The sequence below is a fragment of the Peromyscus eremicus genome, chromosome 4 (assembly GCF_949786415.1).
Source record: "Peromyscus eremicus chromosome 4, PerEre_H2_v1, whole genome shotgun sequence".
Taxonomy (NCBI): Eukaryota; Metazoa; Chordata; class Mammalia; order Rodentia; family Cricetidae; genus Peromyscus; species Peromyscus eremicus.
Genome location: NC_081419.1, coordinates 78,274,346 through 78,297,378, shown reverse-complemented (window position 1 = coordinate 78,297,378; position 23,033 = coordinate 78,274,346). Strand labels below are relative to the sequence as shown.

Here is a 23,033-nt window from a genome sequence, read left to right as displayed (position 1 = left end):
ACTAACACGAGTCACACTTTAGATGTCCGAGACCTATACCTGTAGATTTTTTAAAAGATCTCAGCCCAAACAATACAGCCTCCAGGAGCATGCCAACCCCTGGGCCCAACCTGGTTTACCAGTCATGGTCTTCCAAATGCAGAATACAGTCTGCACCATAACTACCTGCCGAGTGCATGCCTTTGGCTCAAAGCAGCTCACAAGAAACTGCTCTCTTCACACACAGAACTGGACATATTTGAAGTGTTCTGTGAGTGTAGGGAGGATATTCTGTGGATAGATCACCATCACTAAAACTCAGGGGATTTGCCTTGATGAGTTCCTTGGATGCCTGTCACCTACATAGTCCTGCCTTCTTCATCAAGTCCTATAGTCAGGAAAGGGCATAAAGACTGCTCAGATTAATAACCAACACAGAACATGCATCAGAAACTCTTACTCTAAAAACAACAAACAAACAACCCCACCTCAACTCAGGTATTCTGTCTTTTCTTCCCTTTGACTCAAGGAGATATCTGTAACTGTAAAATTATGGGCAATCATATGGAATGGTTTCTGTTCAGTTTTAGAACAAAAACTTCAGCATCCTTGCCACTTCAACAAACATGGCACCCATGGCACCCCACACCACCAACTCTCAGTTCAGGGAAACAGGTCCAGCCCAGGCCTCTACCCCACAATACAGCTGTGGATTTTGCTAATACAGCAAGCAGACCCTCTCTGAAACACAGGTTGGGGGAGGGGCCTGCAGAAGGCTTGCTTTCCTGCTCATTCCTCTATCAACTTAAGCGTGACAAACTGGTTTCTAGAAGTCCTGCAAGCCACTGTAGGAACAATCTGAAGCGTGTTTGAAACAGTGGTAGAACATGAAGGGCACAGAGGGCACTGGGAACAAATGCTATAGAGTCAGCAGGAGCCCGAGTCTCTGGGTGAGAAATGGCAGTCTCTGGAGGCAAGACTGGCAATCAGAGACAGCATAGCGTTACCTAACCTGGTGATACCTGTTGGGTGGATCTTTTACTGTGGACTTCACATGCCCTGTCCCATTAGATTTTCCCAAAACAGCACTGTAACACAACCCTCCATTTCACTTTCCATGTAAAGAAACTGAAGCTCAGAGTTTAATACTGTCCCAGCCCTCCAAGTTCAGAACAGTTGATGGCAACAAAAACTAGATCTCTGAGGGTGCTTGAGGTGTATGTGGGGGGTTTGCTGACAGGAAGGGCCATTGGAGCATCTAAGAGCTTTTTGTTGCTTTTATTGTTTCTTTTTGGTTTTGAGGTCTCGTATAGCCCAGGCTGACCTTGAACTTGTGATGTAGTAGAGGATGAACTTGAATTTCTCATCCTCCCACTTTAATCTCCCAAGTGCTGTATACCACAACTAGTTAAGGTAGTGCTGGGTATTGAGTCCAGGGATTTATGCATACTAGGCAGGCACTCTACCAACTGAGTTACATCCCCAGCCCCTCTCTAGACTTTGATCATGACTTAGGTAGGTTGTATACATGTATAGCTACCTACCTGACAATTCACTGGCCCCTTATGAGCGTCAGTTTAACATACAGGAAAAAGCAATACTGCTACTTCTGATTACACAGCTGAGAGCTTGAAATTTAAGTTTCCCTAACTCCACAGCTGGTGCACTCGTCTCTGTCCCTCCATCACAGAGAAGAGGAGCTAGGCTTGAGAATCACTTGTACCCAGATGCCACTGACCCGGGAGCATGTGATTGGGCCATCTCAAGTATCCTCTCTGCTTCCCCGTGTTAAGGAAAAGGAACCATGGGCAGAGCAAAGCCATAGTCAAAGGCTGTGATACTTGGCAGTGGCAATGAAAGCAGAGAGGACTAAGACCATCCCAAGGCAAACACCATCCGCTCCAACCCTTGGAAAGAAAATCTCCCAGCTAATATGAATGCTCCCAAAGTGACTAATGAAAGCCTTCCATCTGGCACGGCAAGGACAAAACAACCCTGTCTTTGTTCAGTGAGTTTAGACTCACACAGGCGCTTATGCCCACGTGTTGCCCCAAACCTGAGAAGCGAGGCAACCTGAATATCCTAACTGTTCTGGGTTCTCTGTAAGGAAGCCACTGTGGCTGCAGGAGGAAAGCCTTGGTTCTCAGGTATTTTACACAAAATTACAGGCAATCACAGAGAGTGTCCCTGGTAGCTCATGGCATGGCCCAGGTGGTCCACAGCATGCTAATAATAAGTAGCCACAACCAACTGGGAACTCACTAATTTTTTAACCTCAGGTGCATTGATTTGATTTATTATAGTCCTTCATTCGTGACCACTTTTAATTAGTTATAATAATGTGAAATCATCTCCAAAAACAAAGCTAGAGCTGTGGCAAGCACAGACATCTAAACCACATGAGCCCCCTCCCTGCCCCTCTTCTTTCCCCTCCCCATGAGATACAGACAGCCGTTATCTGTATTTGGCCTTCATCTTTCATTTTAAGCTGTATTGATCTAACCTGTAATATATTCCTTCAGTATCTTTTTGTTTTAACTTCATAAACATTGAGCTTATGTTTCTCACTCTAATTTTGCTAAGGTTCATTCCATTCATGTTTTTCCATCTAGCTATTCACTGCCAAGTGAGCCCATGCATCTCATCAAAGCATTGTTTTTGTATTTCACCTGTTTGTGGCATGTACCTAGCATGTGGCAAGTACCTAGCATGTACCTAGCATGTGCTAAGTAAGAGTTCTACTACTGAACTGCACCCCCAGCTCCAAATTTTAGCTTCACAACACATGTGGTAGGTACAGCTTTTGTTCTAATTTTACAGAGTAAATGACAAGCAGGGCCAGGGTGTCCCAGCACAGCTCGGTAGTAGAGAATCATGCACAAAGCCCTGATTCAATCCCATAGGCCAGCAGAAAATAGAAACAAGACAGAGAAACCTGCCTAGAATACATTAAGAAAGGAGCCTAAGCAGGACTAGCAAAGCCCAGACGTCTCCCTCGATGCTCAGGATATATATGAGATATACATGGGCATACATCAGCACTGGGCCTACTCTACATTCTAGAGACCTGTCCCTGCCCCCAAAGAATAGTCATTACCATTATCATAAAGGCTAATATCCTGGGTACTCATAGGCCAGGACTATATCAGATACTTTAGAAAGTTCTGTTCAATTTCTGCAACTATTCTAGGAAGTCAGCAGCTCCATCTTATAGTGTAGACTGGGACAGAGTTAAGCAGTCATTCATCAATCAACAAGTGGACCGAGAATCTGAATGCAGGCATTCAGTTTACACAGACCCACCTTTCAGCTCTTCAGGGGACGATCCTCTGAGTGTCAATGATCAGACTGAGACACATGACAACCACAGGCAGGCCTGTGACTGTACCCCAGGTGATGACGGGAGCATTCCCAGACTGAGCCCCACACCAGGCCCATCCAGCAAGTACGCCTGTGTGTAGGAGCTGAGTGGGGGAGGGGGAGGGGTAAGGAGGAAGGGCAGCAGATCGGAACATGGACAGCTCACTGAAAAAGAGCAAAGCAGTCTTAGCTGGGTCTGGAGGGAAATGAAAGACTCCAAAACAGGAGACCAGAAGGGAAGTAGCATTGCCTGGAGGAGAGAGAACACAAAATACCCTTTGTGGGAAAACTCTGACACTCCTCTTACAGGACAGGAATTATTTGACCTGTTCTTAACAATCTGCTGGTTTTAAAAAATGGTGTTTTTTTTTTCTTTTGCATTTTATTTACTTACCGTGTGTGTGTATGTGTGCATGCATGTGTGTGCAGGTCAGGGATTAACTTGCAAGAGTTGGTTCTCTCCTTTTACCATGTGGGTCTCAGGGATTGAACTCAGGTCACCAGGCTTGGCAGCAGGTGTCTTTACATGCTGAGCCATCTCAACCACCGTGGCCTACTGATTTTGATTCAAACATTCAGCACAGAAACTGGAGCTTGAAGTCTGGTGACAATAAACTCAAATGTTGGTTCTTTCACCTGCTTAGGAGTGACCTTGGACCAGTCATCTTAACTGGCTCTAGTCCTCAGTATTTCTGTCTATGAAATGGGATCAATAACAGAGTCTTCAGCTCATAGTCTATCATGAGGATTAGAGGCAAAGGCACCAAGCAGATATGACTATCCATCCCACTGTGTGTGCTTGAGAGAACTGGACAGGATTACTGGTTACCATTCTCTTTTCCAAGGTACAGCTCCCACCCCATGCTCCTCTTTGAGTAGCTGTGGCCATGGCCGTCATCCATCACTCAGAGAAGTCACAGGCCAGCCTCAGATGCCACCTCTGATCAGCCTCTCTTGGCCTGGACTTTCCCAGATGGGTATGTACACACTCAGAGGTTCCTGGCACAGAACCCCCCTGGTAACTAATGGAGCCAGGCAGCCTCCCATTTGCCTGCTCACTCACCAAGGAACACTGAAGAATACTGTCTACATCTAGACTTTGAAAAACGCATGAAATTAGAAGGGGGCTTGGTGGAGGGACCAATGGGACAGGAAGGGGACAAGAGACGGCAAGGGGCAAACGTGATTACTTACGGCTAAATTATACTGCAAACCTGTGAGAATACCATGATGAAGCCCAGTGCTTTGTAGAAATACTACACACTGAAAATGTGAACAGAAATACAGTCACTGTCAGACACTAGAAAACATTAATTTTGGAGGGAAAAAAAGAAAAGAAAAATAAGTATCACCCAGACATTCTAGATCCAATTTTAGAGGTTTAAAATTAATGTAGCCAGGTAAGTTCCATTTTTTAAGTGTCTCAAGATGTTCCAGTAATCAGCCAGTTCTGGAAATGGTCAAGTCAAAGGTCTCCTGTATTTTTGGAAGGAGAAAGATATGTGCGGGCTCAAACCAACACGCATGCATTCTCTCTCTCACACACTCTGACACATCCTCTAACTCACATACACACACTCTCACACACACTCTTCTCTCTCTCTCTTACACACACTTTTTCTCTTTCTCATACACGTACACTTGCTCACTCACACTCTCTCTCTTACACTTATACACACACACACACACACACACACACACACACACACACACACACACACCCCTACTCACTGGATCCTTTGGAAAGTAGGGGCTGTGCTGACAGTGAAGGAGACCTCAGCACTGGTAACAACCCAAACAACTGTTTGGCAAGAAGAGTCAGAGCTACCCTTTCAGCAGGAGTGATTTGACAGTGCTAGGAAGTCACACAAGACAACAGCCTGGTCAGCCTGGGAGGACCCACGGGGGGCCCAAGTTTCCCAAGGGATGGCAGCACAGTGACACAATATCTGGGCCTGTGTCCTTCCTTCCCTGAGGTTCTCTTTGTGAATGGTTCTTCCCTCTAGATCCAGGCACAGGAGGAGGGAGGCGGGGAGGAGGAACGGCAGCTGGATCCCTCCAGTTTAGATACATGCCTTGTAACAACTGTGATGGAGGCCCCTGTGTATCCCGCACATAGTTTCAAGCTATTTGGAGTTCATCTCAAGTGTCAGATTTGGCACACTGAACTGTGGGCAGATGAGCGGCAACTGTATAAACACGTGGGCACTTCACACCACAAATGAATCCTACAGAAAGAACTCAGCTCTGGTTACATGTTTGCCTGGGCAGTGCTGCTTACACGGCCTAAAAGAGCAGGCTGGCCATCACCTGTGAGCTTCTGACAGGACAGCTGTGGTGTACTGTTTATCTGCCATCCAGGGAGAGAAGAGAGAAAAGAAAAAAGATTGCATGGAGTCTGTGCCACACACATGTAATTTACACGTTGGCTTTAAGTGCTAGCACCATCCTGATCACTTTCTCTGACTTAAACACTAGATCATCAAATAGGAAATGCAACAGCTCCTGGCAGAGTAAAGGCTCCCCAATGTCACCCCTGGGCAGCACAAAGGGCGAGAATGGAAACTGCAGCTCCCTCCTGTGAGTACTGTACGTCAGTCCCATCAGAGGATGTGAGCCCGGGGCGACTTTATTGTGTGCCATCTCACTGAGTCCTCCCAAATACACTAACAGGTAGGTTCTCTAGCATTATGTCCTGTTTACAGATGGGAGAACTGAAGGACAGAAAGGTCAAATCATGAGCCACGTAATCTAGGCAAAGGAAAGGATGGTCCTGGGTTGAACCCAGGCCGCAAGTGTGAACAGATATCCTCCTCCTCCTCCTCCTCCTCCTCTTCCTCCTCCTCCTCCTCCTCTGCTCTCTCTACAGCTCAAGAGAGGCCTCTCCTGGTCCCAAAGATGCTCCTTCCAAAGTTCCCCTCAGCAAGATCCCAATGAGGGCTCCGTTTGTCTCAGTTCTCACAGAACAGGGTACAGAAGACCCACAGGGCACAGGAGACGCTCAAAACCTGAAACTCTGGAACAGTTTCCAAAGTTTCTGGTGGTCACCCATGGTCTTGGTGGTAGCACCCCAAGTAGTACTGACAGGTTGACTTTGGACAAAAGGCCGTCAAAAAGATCATACCCAGAGCATGGAAGGAGCAGACAGTTCCTCAGGGAAGTAAGCTCAGAGGAGTCTCTAGTTCTAAAGAACAAACATTATCTGATGTGACCCAGGGCGGCTCAATAAACCAGGGAAGAGAGTCCAGGGCCTGGAAGAGGCAAACCCTAAGCCTGTGGACGCTAGTCCTAGTAACAGAGTAGCAACAGCAGCAATTCTGTCAGAGTGGTTGTGGGTCACTTGCAAATGGCTTGCCTTTGGCTACATCAAGTACCTCCACAGGATACTGTGTCTCCCATTCAAGGGATCTGTAACAAACTTTGTCAACACTGTGTAGCAAGCATTGTTTTACGCACATGTTGCCATTTTGTTTAACCCTGGTGGAATCCCCATGAGGTATTTCTAAAACCATTTCACTGACAAGGGAACTTTTTCAGAGAAGCTAAGTGACTTGCCCTAGGCCACACAGCTTGGAAACCATAAAACATGACCTCGTGTGAGGGGTCTAAAGGTTAGAGCCACAAAAATCAATGACCTTAATCTCACATTCCATGAATCTTCCAACTTCTGCATACAAAGGGCTTCTGCGAAGCTGGGGAGTAGTTAAATGTGTAGATCCATGAAGACCTGGAAAGCTGGCCCAAGTGACCAGCTGGTGACCTATAGTCTAATGGCATGTTGTCTCATAGAACTGTCTGTGATGATGGAGATGTTCTATATCTGCCTTGTCCAGTATGGCAGCCACTGGGCATGTGTGCTGATGGAGCACTGGAAAGGAGGCTTGTGGGAAGAAGATGTTTAAGTGTATCAAATTTTACTATGTTTAAACTTAATGAACCACATGTGGCTATGAGCACATTATTGAAGAGTGAGTCTAAAGCTGTTCATACACGTTCCTAGGCCCTGCAAGAGGAAAGTTGTGAGAAACTCCCGGCTTCCCTGGGGCAGCCCTTGTGTGAGCGAATAAAGAAAAACAAAACTCACTCCAGAGCTCTGATCTTGGAAACTCTGCAGCTGGAGGAGAGAAATGGCCAATTCCTAAACAAATGACCTCTCACCACCCCATCCCCATAAGAGAGAAAAATTAAATGCACAAAAGGTCCCAACTGAGTTACTTTGGAAAGGCTGCCACTTTTTGTGAGGACAAATGCCTTTGGCTTAGGGTGACATAGGACTCAAGTACAGTAGAAAGGGAAGAGCTGGCGGAGTAAACAAGAGCAGGCCAGGCACTCTCTGAGGTGACATAAATCCAGAGGAAATGGAGTCAAGGAGCCAGAGGCTCCCAAACATTCTTCCTCTCCTGCTATTTTAAGCAACCGACCCACTAGGTTTCTCGGAGGTCATTTCATTCACTTCACCCGAGAGAAGGATCTGGCTTTAATAGGAGCAGGACACCTCTCGGCAGCCGGTGTGGCAGCCCGTGCACAGGCCAGGCCAGCGCCCTGCCCAGGGAGGTTATTTTAAGGACCTAAATGGCTCCCTGTAAGCAGAGGGATGCTGAGGCCTGCTGCAGTCTCTCTCCCCCGCTACCAACCCCATCATTTCTTTGCTAATAAAATCACTTCGGCTTCCCTCCACCCAGGCACTTCTGAGGACAGGAGAAGGGAAGCAGGGGGTGAGGGAGGACTCAAGCGAGGCCATCCTGTTTTTATCAATGATAGGCAGTGGATTTCTCTGAGCTCCCGTCTCTTCAGCAAGACTACACACAATGAGAATGAGAATACATACAATGGCAAGAACTTGACATAACACACATGAAGCACACAGCCCTGGTACACTACAAGGCTCAGCATGGAGTAGTTTATGTGCTGGAGATCTGAGCTGAGACTATCGTCTGCCGGCTCCTCTGGTGGAGGACACATGTGTGGCCATGGGGAACTAGAGAGTCTGGAGGAAGGCTGCCTGGGTCTGATTATATGACCTGTGAGACCTGAGCTGGTTACTTAAGCTCTTTACAGTTTCTTCCTCCTAGAGATGTAATTAACAGAGCTTTACCAGTGGATTAAACATCACAACCACGTGGCAGGGCTACCACTCCAAGAACTCCGCCCTCCCCAGGTAAGCCCAGCACTCCAGCTTCTCCTGGAGCTCTCTGGGGAGCTCTGTAGATGAGGAGCCAGCCAAGCAGCATAGCTAAGAAGTGAAGGAAAGCCATCAGCCTGGGTGGGGCAGAAACAAGCGCTCCAGAACAATGATGCTTTGCCCACTAATAACAGCTAATGTCTGAGTGCTTGCACTGTACCAGACGTTCCCAAGAACTTGACCCACCACCTGGTCCCTTTTCCACACCATTTCCTTCAGAGTTTCTGAAGGAGGTCCTTACATTAGTCACACATACGAATTTATTTTTAAGCTCTCCAAGTGATGATAACATGAATCTCTGGTTGAGAATTAGTGAAACAGCAACTTAATTAGAATTGTGACATCCCCATTTAACAGCAGAGGAAAACTGAGACACCAGGTGGTCCAGCAGTGGTACCCTAAGATTTCACCCATAGCTACCCCATGCCCCTTACCCCTTCTGAGGAAAAGGCCCTTGGATACACCCAGTGTCCCAAGAATACTCCTTCTGTATCAGTTCCTGACTCACTCATGACTGACTTGCAAGATCCCAAAGCTGCCTGAATATGGGGTCTAGTTTCCCCAGTAGTGAAGGACATGTATGTAAAGTTACAAGTGGACCACAGAACAAGCAGACTAAACAGACCACATTAGTGACTGGAAACAGCAGAGCTGATAACCTTCATGAAGGCTGCTGGCCACCTACAAAAGAGCTGCTTCAGGCCATCAACTAATGATGTTAACACTGGAAATTAACCCTCTCTTGCCCAAGTCTCTGGCCAGTCTTGTTGGGCTATGCCTCTGGAAGGACAAGGGAGTTCAGCAATTCCATCTATTACACAATTAAGAAAGTTTGAAGTGGCCTTGCCTCCTACCCCGCCTCCTACTTGCTATCTCTGTAGGTTAAGTTTGGGACAAACAAACAAATCTACACTTGAGTCTCTGGCTTAATCCTGCCTCTTCACTACTTTAGTAAGTGCTTGGCCCACAAACCTTACCGTCACATTCAGTTTTTCTCTCATAACTCACATATCAGACTGTAGGTAAATACATTGGCTCTGACTTTAAAACACATCTATGATCACCTGGTCCAAGCTCCGCCCTCATCTGGTCCAAGTTCCACCCTCTTTCGCTTCAATTATTGCGAAACTCTCTTACCTGGCCACTTTGTTTCTACACTTGATACTAAAGTCCATTTCCACCAGAGCAGAGAGAATAACCTTATTAAAATGTAAATCAAATCATGCCAGTCTTCTCAAGTTCATCCTAGCACACTCGGCTTTAAAGCCAAGGAAGGTACTATTATGCAACAGTACTCTGCGTTATTTCCTCTTCTGCACCGCCTGCTCCATGATGAACCTAACCACGCTGATCTCCGTGCTCCCCACAGAAACCAGGGACTCCCGCTAGTCCCTCTGCCGAGAGCTGCCTTCTCCGGCCCTGAGGCCTCTGGCTCCTCCACCGTGCCTGCTGCCCTCACTTTCAGCAGGGCCAGCACCTCCCTTTCAGGACTTTATTCATTTGATCTCTCACTGCTCCCTGGAACACTGCCCAGCACACAAAAAGTCCTCAGTAAATATTTGCTGAACAAATGATGTACCCCAAACTGAACTTTCCTCCCAGCTCCTAACCCAGAGTCCTTCCCATTGTGAGTACTTTCTCCTCAGAGACTAGCTAAGTAAAAGATATCATCTATGAGGCTTTACAAAGGTCCGGTGGACGGGGTCATTCTGATGAGTTTTAGAGACCGCTCTACCCCTGGGGCCTTGTCCTACACTACAGCACAGAATCCCAGCACAGTTCTGGCTTGTCCTGCCTGCCCTGGGAGGATTACGTCCAAAAGAACAGCTGTGAGCAATTTGCTTTCCAATTTGGTCTCCATGTATAACTTGATCTCCTCAGCTCCTAGATGAAGAAGAAACCACCAGGTCCCGAGTTCTCACAGGCAGCCCTGTCTTGCCTTACCTGGAAGTTTGCTGGGTTTCATCTTAGGATTTGGGGGGTGGATGGGGAAGAGAAGGACACAAGCAACCTCACTTAACCTCATCTCTCCTCATAACCTTCCCCAGTCCTGCTCGAACTTTGGGACTGAGAAGAAATGCTAAAGCTTGCACACCTCAGGGCACAGAGCTCTGCGTCTTGCCTTTTAGAACTCCTGGCCTCCAGTCATCCCCAGTGACTCTCATTTTCCCTCCTCCTTGAAAAACCAGGCCTGCCAACTCCAACAAACAGCATTTAAAAATATCTCGGTGGATTATACAGCATCGCCTTCTACATTCCTCACAGTGCCTGTCTGTGTCCCATGTAGGATAGAGGAGGGTGTACAGTATTTATTTTTTTCTCTAGCTTCTCCCCTGCTATAAATACTCTGGTCTGGGTAGGCAGGCTTCAGACAGCAGCTGTATGAAGTCACCTCGGGGCTGGACCTCACCACAGGGCTGGCCTGCCAGGGCCCGGACACAGCTGTCAAGCAGTTTATGTCAACCAGAAGTACACAGAACTCATCTTTCCGAGAGAAGGCAAAGCAAAACCTAAGTGCAGCCACCACAGCTAACGCTAATGTCAAAAAGATGCCGTTCAGTCTCACTAGCCAGCTGGGTCTCGGAGCATAGCCCGCTTCAGCCAGGGATTTTTCTTTCCTCGGGATACTAATTACAAGGATTGACCCTAGGGGAATGATTTCACAGAGTTCTTGTGGGGTCCAGAAAATTTTCAGAGACAGAAGGGCCCCCAGAGAATACAGTCCAACCTTCTCACACTACAGAGATCCTAAAAACCGGGATGATTCACTCCAGTCTCAGAGAGGGCAAACTCCTGTCCAGAACTTTCTTGATCCAAGTCCATAGTTCTCTGTGCTGGGTTGTTCTAGAAAACTGCTGCATACCTGCCTTCTTAGTATATGAACATCAACTTGTATTATGACTTCCCACACAAAAATACTAATCTCATACTTTAAAAGGCATAAACCAAAAAGTTGTCTACAAAATGGGCTAGGAGTAGCTCAGTCGAAGAACACTTGCCCAGCATGCCCAAGGCCCTGGGCCGGATTCCCCAGCACCCGAAAAACAAGCTTTCAACAAAAGCTGTGGTGGGATGGTTTTCCTGGCTCACACTCTTAAAAGTTCAGTTTCATCTTTCCCCGGACTCAGGTTTCTATGGCCAGGACTTCCAAGTTCAGTTTCCCTATTGAAATTTTGCCCTCATGAAACTCTTCTTAGCTCACATTTAGAAAGGAAGACCTTCAAGTCATTAACTACAAATAAGTCTATACGTATGTTTGCGACATCCTCACGAAATCTGTCTTTTTCAAGAGACAAGAAAATTCTTTCATCACACTGGGGTCAGGAAAAGGACACACACATAAGGTGTTAGCCAAGCCAGTATGATCTCCACATTTTGCTGTCAGGGCTCAACTGAACTCAGGAAGTCCAACCCAGATGAAGATGAATTATAAAGTGCTTCTATGATGCACATTTAACACAAAATCTTTATCAATATTCCAGAAACACTTCAACAAGAACTAGAAAAGGGCTACACATCAAAAATGGGCTGCCAGCTAGTAAACTCTGTCCTGGAAATGGAGCCAATAAAGAGGTCTAGGCCCCTCTTAGCTCTTCTTGTGTCATGCTTCCTTAACTTCCATGGCAGAGAACTCTGCAAGAGTAAACTCCATAGTCTCCTTTAACAAGTTGACCACTTCCAACTTTCACTATGTGTAGAGGGATCACTTTGGCCTGAAGAACTAATCAAGTCAGAAGCCAAGTTCAACAAGAGAAGTGAGACTGGTCGAAAACCTTTTGTGTCCCCTCAGCTCCAGTTTGCTCATTTAAAGTCTTGTATCACTTTCACTGCTCCAACAGCAGATGGGTGCATTTTTGAGGTCAAGCTTTCAATCAACAGGCGGGGAAATGGGAGGTCTGGGCTGCGGTTAAGATGAGCAGCACACCAGACACACTCCATTTCTGAATTACAAAAATAAAGTTTTGGAAAACTCTTGTCCAGCGCTCTGGCAGCCTTCTTCACATCTGGATAAAAGATGTGGGAATTTTTTCCTTTTTCCTGTGTTATCTCCTCTCCTCTTCCTTGTTATGTAGCTGAGCTTCCCAGCCCCTCAGGGTCACTTGCTGTCATTCAAAATGCATGCGTCAGCTTCTAGGTCTTTCCCACACTGTTCCTTCTTTCTCTTTCTTGGTCGAAGCTCTGCTGTCCAGTCTGCACTGGCTCATAGGCTACATCTTCTACAAGAAGCCCCACTCCCTTCCGCTCACTGGGGGGCCCACCCTGCCACCTTTGTAGAGCTTCAAGACCTTCGTCTATGGCCTGGACACTCTACCTCCTTTGCAGAGACTGGGTGGTTGAATGAAATTAGCTCATGGAAAGTCCAAAGACGGGTAACATCATGCAATTAACGGGGCTGTCAGCACTGTTACCATCACTGTTTCAAGCAGATGACAATCTCCTCTGCAGTTATCCCTATGCATGCTATCCTCTCAGATCATAAACTCCTTGAAGTAACACTTCTTGTCTTCCCATCCGTCCAGCTCGCTTTGTACAGAACCACTGCTCAGCAAAGTGAGGCTGCTGGGGCATTCCTCAGGCTAACCTGGGCTGTTTCTCCACCATCTCCTCCCAACTCAACATGCAGCTCCAAACAGCCAAAGCTGAAAACCCGTTTAGGTGTTTTTAAAAACAGGCAAAGCCAGACATGGTGCTCCAGGCCTATAGACCCAACACTTAGGGAGGTAGACAGAGAAAGATCAAGACCTTGAGGTCATCCTCAGCTACACAGTAGGGGCTAGGCCAGCCCAGTTTACTAAGACCTCGCCTCAAAACAACCAACCAACCAAGGTGTCCACATCATAAACGAGCAAAACAGGAATCACCTGCCATCCCCATGGCTCAGGAATTGATTCAACAAGCCAGATCCAATATCCACAAGAAAACGGCTCCATGGAGTCTGGAGCTTTTGTTATCCTGACAGAGGTGGGGGGGGGAGAGAGAGAGAGAGAGAGAGAGAGAGAGAGAGAGAGAGAGAGAGAGAGAGAGAGAACAAACTTCACTGCCAGACTGCATTGTCCTAGGGACAGTCCATCCATAACTGAGCAAGTTTTCCCTGACTAAAGATGCTTTCCCAAGCTCTGTAACTTCTTCCTAGCTCCAGAACCCAAGTATTAGTCATCAAGGAGAGCCGTGTGACTAACACTTGCCACCTGGGATGTGGGTCATGCTCTATCCCTACATGAGAGACTCGTGTAGCTTGAGTTTTTAGCAAAAAGGAAGATAATTGGTGCATTCAATAGAAGTTTGGAAAGGAAGGAAGGAAGAAAAATCAGTCCCTTATAGAGATGCTTACTAAATATTCACAATCATCCTAGGAGTTGGCCATTACAGTCCTACCTTACTTACAGAGCAGTGTTTTCCAACCAAGGGTGAATTTGTTCCCCATGGAGCATCTGGAAACGCTGAGAGACATTCTGGGTTGTCACAATGGCTGCTGGGAAGAGGGTGTTATGGGTACAGTGCACAGGACAGCTCATGACAACACATGATTCAGTCCCAAATGCCAATAGTGCCAACTTCGTTACAGAGAAAGAAACTAACGCACAGAAGTTAAAGAATTAGCCCCACATCCCACAGTTCACAAAGGAGGTTGGGAGGACTCACACTCAGCAGCTTTGCCCCAGGCTGTGCTCTCACCAAACCCCCAGCATCCCTAAGAGCTCTGGGACACTGAATATTCATCAGGCACAACTGCCTTGAGCAGAAAAGTGGGCTCCTCATTGGGTAGTAGAGAAGAAAGACTTGGGGTGCTTTGCTTAAGGACATGGGTCCACTAAAAGGCAAAGCAGTTTGGGAGGCCAGAGTTGGGTTCTTAAAGCCAGAGCACCTTGGCACAGTGCTGTGCTGATTGGATTTTGTCCTGTACTCCTAGTACTAAGATGCAGCCGGTAGCTGGACACTGGTACACTCTAAGGAAATCAATGTACCCTCCACCAACGCTCTTCTGGGCCTGGATGATGGCTCATTCAGGCAGAGAGCATTGGATCATTGGGGCTCACCGAAGCCAGGCTGTCTCAAAAAAGACAAGGTCGCCAGCACCTGAAGAATGACACCTAATGCTGACTTCTGGCCTCCACGTGCACACACATGCACACACATGCACACACATGCACACACATGCACACCCACCCACCCACATCTACAAATACATGCAGAAAGAAAGGACGGGGGGCTGGCTGGTTCTTCTGCTAACTCCAGGCGAGTGAGCTCAGCACCCACAGACAACCAGTGGCCTACACTTGGAGTAGCTTTTGCAGCCTTCCCTCCCTTGCAGGTCCACCTGCCTGAGCTCGCTCAATCCCTCTTAACCAAGGAGCAGCATTCTGGCAACAGTTCAGCTTTTCCATTCGGATGAATGTATTGATTACCCAGCAGCTGCAACTTGGCGAGGCACTCCCTGGGGCAGCCAATCTCCCCACCCCTTCAAGAGCAGGAGTAGTGGTACCTTCAAATCAATGGTGCCTCCAGGGTCACTCTCTGGGCCTAGAAAGCCTTGGCTGGTCTGAGGAGTTTAAAGTGCCTAGACATAGCAGGCCCTTTACAAACAAGATCTATAAGAAGCAACAGTGTTGCTTTGCCTTTGACCCAACCTGGTTATTTGAAGAGGGTCAAATACTGACCTGCTCTTGCAACCTCTGATTCTGTGATTCTTTATAGGAATCGGACTTAATCTTGGCCCAGCCCTCATCACTGAGCAGTGAGCCATAGGCTGCTGAGGACCCCTCTGTGGAAAGCATCCTACTCACAGCAATTTGATGAGTACAGATCAGAAAAACTTTCAACTCAGTCTTCCCACTGATTTCTCTGCTTGCCTACTAGACTTCTGCTATAAATCTCCTCTACACTAGGCAGCCCTCAGGAAAGGCATCTCTCTAACCTGAACCGCCCTGCCCTCCAACTCACATCACACTCATCACAGATGGCTTTGGGGAGCATGCTAGGAATTAGGATATCCACTGACTGATGCACTCCCTGTGATATGGTCACCCCCAAATGATGCTTCTATTCATCACGAACTTGAAATTCTCTGCTTTCATAAGGGGAAGAGTTCTTCCAACATGTAAAAAGGATTCAAATGCAAATTTTGGAATGAAAAACAAAAGCTGTGTGGTAAGATCTATTGGCTGTCCTGCACTCACAGAATATCTAAAAGCTAGACATTGTGCAGGCTCAAGGTCTCGATGGTGACGTTTGTGAGGTAACAATGTGATAGAGAGACAGGAGCAGGAAATGATTCAAGAACATGCCTCGGGTGCTGTAGAAACTTCAGGGAGACCTGGTTCTCCCAGCCCAGGGTGGGGAAGTCAGGTAAAGCTTTCTAGAAGAGGCCTAACAATTCCAGCTTGTTTCTCATACTACCTAAGGCAGGGGCTGCACTTCACAGGTAAGCACGAGGTGGGGGAAGGATAAATTAGTTTTCATTTCCAAAGCTCGCTTTGTTTCAGTTCTGCAAGCTCCCTTGGCTTTAATACAACAGTCAGAAGGAAGGGAGGTGCCGCCCTCCTCCCTCAGTCTACCCAGGTGTTAAAACTGATTAAACAGCAACTCACGGCTCAATTAACCCTTGCTCCTTTGGCTAATTATCTCAGTGGAAATCCATCCTACAATCTCTTTGACAAATGAATGCTTCAGCCAGAATTTCCATCCTTGTTTTAGACACAGCCTCTTTATTTCTTGGCTGTAAATGAGATGTTGACACTTGCCTCAGCTGGTAAATAAGTGAATAATTCAGAAAACTCCTTAGTCACTATTTGCAGCCAAAAGCTCCTAAGACAGTAGTGTTCATATTATTAGCTACACTAATGAAATTTCAGAGAGGCCTTCCTTGACTACCACTCAAACTATCTCCACCTATTATCAGATCCTAAACAAATAACAACAAATGCCACTGGACATGGTGGCATATATCTGTGATCTTGGCACCTGGGAGGCAGAAAAACCATGGGTTATAGGCTAGCCTGGGCTCCATAATAAGATCCTGTGTAAAAAAGACCAACACACACACCACACACACCACACACACACACACACACACACACACACACACACACACACACGGAAAAAAATGGGCAGGCAAAATGGCTCAGTAGGTAAAGGCATCTGATGCCAAGCCTAACAACCTGAGTTCAATCCCCAGAACCCACAGTGGCAAGAACTCATTCCCACAAGTGATCCTCTGACATCTACATGTGCCATAGTACAAATATGCTCCTGCAACACAATATACAAAAATAATTAAAAAGTTTAAACCTGAATACCACCAGCCATTATTAAGAGTAGATATGTTTACTTTTTCTTGTCCCTCCACTGGATTACAAACTTTGAGAGGGGGATCACCACACCACCACTGCAGGTTTTTAACAGTGGGGCACAGTCAGCGGTGAGTAAGTATTTGCTGAATACATTGCTACTATTTATTGAGCCTTTACTACATGCTAAGATCTTTATGATTTCTATCCTCATGCCAACCTTATGAGCTAGGTATTATCATCCTCTGTTTCACAGATGACAAAACAGAGGCCTAGAATTATTACAAACTTTGCCCCAGGTCCATCACAGAAGTATGTTTCAAAACATTTGCCACTGTGACAGAGCATGTATACCCTCCATATACAGCTCTGGAATGAGAATGCTCTTATAGTTATCCTATCATTTAATTGAAATAAGAAACTGAGTTCTCTCAAAGGCCATGGTCACTCATGAAATCTTAGTAAGAAAAGTGGCCAGGAAGGAATCTAGAAGGGCTGTACTGGATCAAACCTGCACAGAGTTCCCTGAGAAAGAGAGCAGCGAGCAAGGGGATGAGGTGGAAGAGAGATGTTTCCATTCTCTGCCAGCTCCCTGTTTATAAATACCACTCTATTAAAGAGATCTCTCTGCTTCCCATAAGGAAGTCATGAAGATCTCAGGGTTTAATGACTCCGCCCAGGGATTCAAGACATCAATACCAAATGATCAACAATGTTTAACTCCTGCTGCTCTGTGGAGCTGGGGTCCTGTTTTATAAACACTACAGAACTTTTATCATCCATCTCAGGCTGAGCAAAACCATATTTGTCTGGCATTCTGAGTAATGGAGAAGAATCGATGGATTAGGGCTCTTAAATTCCTTGGTGGAAGACATTAAAAGTTTAAGAGCCTATATAGCTGAGTCAAATGCATGAGCCCATGCTGTGTAATTAGCAGCACAACAACAATACATATATAATTTAAAGGGAAGATCAGCATGGCAAGAATACCAGCCAGCACTCTCCCTTCCCATATGGAGGCATTCCCCACTTGGTCTTCAGCTGTACACATTGTAACCTTGCTGGCTTGGGGGCCACTCTAATATAAAAAGGGTTGGAGCTCTGAGTTTCTTTCCTAAGTGGTTTAGGCTTCCTCCCTCTGAAGACAGCTTTCCAACATATGCAATTCATTGCTTCTCTAGTAAACATTCATTTCCCTGTCTAAGGGGATTTAATAGATCAGCCGAGTTGCTGTTTAGTGAGGCCGCCCCCTAGTTTCTAAGTATGAGAAGTGGGCATCCATGTTATGAAGGGGAAGACAATAGTTGCCTCTCCTGGAAGAGTGCCTTAGAGACCAGAGAACTCAGAGGGAGACCCTCTGGTGCTGAGCATCCTAGGGAGAGGAGCATTCCTGCCTTCCTCACCAAGGCTGAAGGGCCAATCACAGGGACAAAATGCCCATCCGTAAAGACAGTCCCAAGGGATTTCATAAGCGATGCTCTCTGGCTGTGAGCCCCTCAGATGGAACACTTGTTTGCTAGTGATTTCTGACCACTTCGCACTTGCAGGTACACCAAGAGGCAGCTGCTCTTCTAAGTCTTGGTTCGCAGTCAGAAAGAGACATTCAGCAGGCTGGGCTCTGGCTGGGTACGAGGACACGCACCGGTTTGTTTTGTATCCACTGGTACTCCAATTTGGCTTATGGGGTTAGGGTTTAAGTGCTTTACCCCAAGACTTTACTCTCCACATTCGGTCCAGGCCCCATGGTACTGTGAGGATTTCCCTTAGTACAGAACTCTTCCCTCGGGCTATGACAACTGGATGGAAACCCCCTTGTTCTCCACTTCCTCTCTTGGAACTGGTGTTCCCAGTGCTGAAGCCACAAACTTCAAGTGTGAAGCATGATTATCAGCAGTGACATCATCAACTCTTGGATTGACCTCAACTCTGACCTAAGAGCAGGAAAATTAAAAGGCAAATACTCTTGATTTCCAAGAATGTCTCGTGGCAGTGTCAGAAATGAAACCCACAGCAAGAAATATCAAAATAAGCACACTGAGTAAATACAGGGTCTTCCAAATTCGGCCTAGCAGGTCAATTGGTCTCCTCAAAGACAGGCGGATGAAACAGAGCCATGCAGCATGCCAAGGTTCAAATTCCAGTTTTGTTACTTAGTATCTGTGTTAGCTAAGCAAGAGACTAAAATGCTGAGTCCTTTAGCTGCCCCTCTGTATAATGGGGTAGCACTACAGGTACTTATCTCTTGGAGAAACAAACCATTTTCTCCGTTCTCACACTACAATCACTACAGAACATGTATTCTTCTTTATCTCCCCAAAGTGTGGGGACTCCTCCACTGACAAGCAAACAAGTCTAAAGCACACACAGCTGGGTGTCCTCTAATTCAACCCAATTAAACCCTGACACCGCCAGGAGATAACACCAGCTCCCATTCTCAGGGAGCTCAATCCAGCCCCAAGCCCTAGGTAGTTTTTACTCATGCTTCTGACCACTGGCTATAAAGCAGGGTCTCCACAACGCCCTCTTCTGATTTCATTTGCTGGAGTGGCTCACAGAACTTAGGGAGGCACTTACCAGTACCCTGGCTTGTTTATAAAGTTTACAAGGCTATCCATAAAGACACCCATCGGACAACATGTGAAGGAAAGTGAGTCACTTGCTGCTCTGGTGTTCAGCTATCCGGAAGCACCAGGAAACTTGTCTTCTTGAGTTTTCTTTATGAAGACTTTATTATACATGCGTGATTGATTAAAATCTTGGCCACTGATGATGGACTTAACCTCCTGCCTCTCTCCCTCCCGGGAGGCTGGGGCAGGAGTCTGTAGGTACTAACCCTTTTAAAGCCTGCATTAGTCTTTCTGGTGACTAATCCCCATCCCGAAACTACCTACAGGTGGCAAGCTCTTAGTCATTATCATACAAAAACACATTCTCATTTTGGAGATTTCCAGGAACTCTAGGAGTTGTATGCAGAAAATGGGGACAGAAACCAAATACCCAGTTCACTGTATCGCAGTACAAATGCACGCTGGCTAATTTATAAAAGTGCTCCTCACGTACAAAGTGCTGCCAACAGTGACTGAAGCATTGCTGTTCTAAATTTCAGCTATCAGGAGTATGTTAAGCCACATCTACATGTGACCTTTATCCCTTTCCAGAACCCGCCTGGTCTCTTCCACTACCTGCTTATATGCCACTGAAAGCTGCACCCCAAGTGACCCTTCCAATTTAGACCCTAAGGTTGGTCCATCTTAAATAATATATGGTTCCAGCTCCTGGAACTGGAGTTAGACAGGCAGTAGGCTGTTGAACGCATCTCATGCCCCGAACTATCACAGAGAAGGGCAAGTGCTTTGCTTTCATCCTTGGCACCAAAGCCTTCAGGGGGATGCAGCTACTCAATGCTTTATTTTCCAGACGCCATGCCCTGCAGCTGCCCACCCCCCATACTTCATTCCCATAATGTGGCTTACTGAGCCCGTCATCTTTCCTTTCAGGAAAGCCTAAATGTTGTGCATTGAATTCAACATGAGGTTTTAATCAAATGCTTACTTGGTTAATGACAGCTGGAAATTCGGGCCCCAGAAGCCAGCATGTGGCTGTCTTTCTGGGAAGGAGATTCAAAAGTCCTTGGTTTCCCTGGGCACACAGTATTAAGAGCTGGCAGCTCTCCTTCCACCTCCTGGGAAGGGGCCTGACTCTGAGCATCATTAAGCCCAGGGTGCAGCACTAGATCCGACGCTCTCCACTCTCCTCTACCCATCCCATTTGTCAAAGGTTCAGGTTTTGGGAGTTCAGACTACTGGGCTGAAGAAAACACCAGGAAAAAAAAAAATCACAGTAAAGTGAAGAATAGATTCCTAGAGATCCAACTAACCAAGGCAACCGTAGCAGGGCAGCAAGCCTCACTTTGGAGGGCAGTTCAGGAGTAGTTTGGTCCAGCCACCCAGTCTCACCCAATCAATGAACAGCCAACAGAACACTAATCCTTATCCTCCAAAAGTTAGACACCCAAAACAACCTTTGGCATGAGCCACTTAAGAATTCTTCCAGAATTCCATCTCTCTCAGAGACCTGGTACACTTCGCAGCTTGGTCTCAGATCCATTCCTGGGGTAGCCCATCTGGTCCGTACGTCGAGGTCTCCCCGTACTTACCATTGGCGTTCTTGCCGCAGATGAGATGCTCATAGGGTTGCAGGACTCCCCAGAGCTCGGCGTCGTTGTTGATGACCATCTCCAAGGCCTCGGCAGACACCTCTCCGCCCCCTACCCCTCCGCCATCCGGGCTCTGGCTCGCCAGCACCCTGGCCCGGATCTCCTCAACTAGGTTCTCCATGCAGGCGGTGAGAGAGATGGCCGCGTACTCATGGATGCGCACGGAGATGCGAGTGTCCACCATCCAACGGAAGAAGCGGCCCACGGAGAAAGTGAGGCCGCAGCGGGCCGACTTGCCGCGGCGCAGCCCATCGCCAGCGCTCATGCTGTAGAGGGACAACGCCTTGACCGCCGCCAGAGCGCAGCTCTCGGCCAGCGCCCAGCTGTGCACCAGGCGCACCGCGCTCTGCACCTCGAAGCGGGTGCACTTAGCGTGCAGCACGCTCAGGCGCTGCGCCTCCCGGGCCACGCGGATGAGCGCCCGGCGGAGCAGCCCGGCCAAGCGCCTCACCGCCTCGGCGGAGAAGGCGGGCAGCCTCCGGCCGCCGATGCTTTTGCGGAGCACCCGGGCCACGTCTCCCTCGGTCCAGGGGAACTCCTCCAGCTCCGGGAGCCGCGGGCAGCGCGAGAAGAGGTCGGCCACTTCGGGATCCTCGGGCAGCACCGTGTTCACCGTGTCCCAGCTGTTGTGGCGGCTGTTCATGGAGCCGGAGTAGCACCACCAGGCCGCCCCGCGGTGCTGCTGCGCCGAAGAGTTGAGCGCCTGCGAGTTGGACTTGGAAGACGAGAGGCTGAGCGAGCGGCACGAGTCGCCGGCCCCATACCCGGAGTCCAAGGTCAAGTCCTCCAGTGTCTTCAGTGTGGAGCTGTACGTCCCGGCCATGGGGAGCCTCCGCGCGCGGCCTCGCCCAGCGAGGGGCTCCTCTCACTGTTCCATGCCCACTTGCCCCGGCGGAGGGGGGGCGGAAACCAGCTCTAGGCTCTGCGAGGCGCCCTCCGGACTCGCCGCGCCGAGCCTCGGGGCCGCAGCATCGCCCGCGCACGGGCCGCGGGAAGGTAGGCGAAGCCCTGGGCGAGCCGGTCTGGGCGAGCCGGAGCCCACCGCCGCCGTCCGCGTCCCGACGCGCCGCTGTCAGCGAGCGGGCTCCCCCGCGGCGCTCCTCCTCCTCACTGCCCCCGCCAGCCCTCACTCAACTCCCCTTACCGAACGTCCACAACTACCGAGAAAGAATGCCGAGAGAACTGGGCGGCCGCCGAAGAGCCAGGCGCCCGCGGTCCGTCCGGGACCAGCCGGTGAGAAAGCGCCCCACAAACTTCTTAGCGGCGCGGGCTACGGACCCAGATGGGTTCTGGGGGGCGGCCCGCATGCAAATACACCCCGGGCGGCTCACCAATCATCAGCCGCGCCCGGCAAGGGCTGCACCAATGGTTTCCGGGGGAGGCGGGGCCATGCAAATTTCACTCCGCCTCGGATGAAACCCCTCTGCTGGGAAAGCCGGGACCGAGTGTAGCGGGTGGGTTGCATGGAGGAGGGAGAGGAACGAGCGAGCAAGCTGGCAAGGGGGTGGGGCGCAGAGACCCCGAAAGCACGGGGGGAACCCAGAAAGCAGGCCCCAGAGCCGAGAACTAAACTTTCGTTTAGTTTAGCGAGAAGGTAAAGCCTCTGTGCGCTGTCCCTTAACCTCTTTCTGGGCTTGGCACATAGGCAGGCAGCTCCCTGTGAAGCTGCGTGCAGCCGAGCCTCTCGAAGTAAGAAAACAGGAAAGAGACCCGATCCACCTTTCTTGTCGACTTTCTACCAAGCTCCTCCTCTTTTCCTAAATGAAAAACTGTTTATGCTTGGAGGGAAGAGGGACGCCGCTGCCGCTCTTCTCAGATCTATCTGGTTTTGTTTATACTGACTTTAGGTTCCAGTGGGAACAGAATTTCTTAAGCTGGGATCTGAAAATGGCCCGACACCCGGAGGCCTGTGATCACAACCCCAGTGTAAGTTCACACCGTTTTCCTAGGATTACCTTGCAGGAGGAATCCTAATCTAATGAATGCACGACTTCCCTATTACCTGTGT

General features: G+C 48.3%; 1 protein-coding gene across 1 annotated transcript in view; it reads right to left on the bottom strand.

Annotated features, from left to right (window-relative positions):
* Abtb2 (ankyrin repeat and BTB domain containing 2) overlaps positions 1 to 22,278 on the bottom strand; it is a 165,660-nt gene extending 143,382 nt beyond the window's left edge. The window contains exon 1 of the mRNA XM_059261018.1: positions 20,966 to 22,278. Within this exon, the coding sequence (XP_059117001.1) occupies positions 20,966 to 21,848 (883 nt within the window). The 5' untranslated portion in view covers positions 21,849 to 22,278. The remainder of the gene's footprint in view (positions 1 to 20,965) is intronic.
* Positions 22,279 to 23,033: the final 755 nt, after the last annotated feature.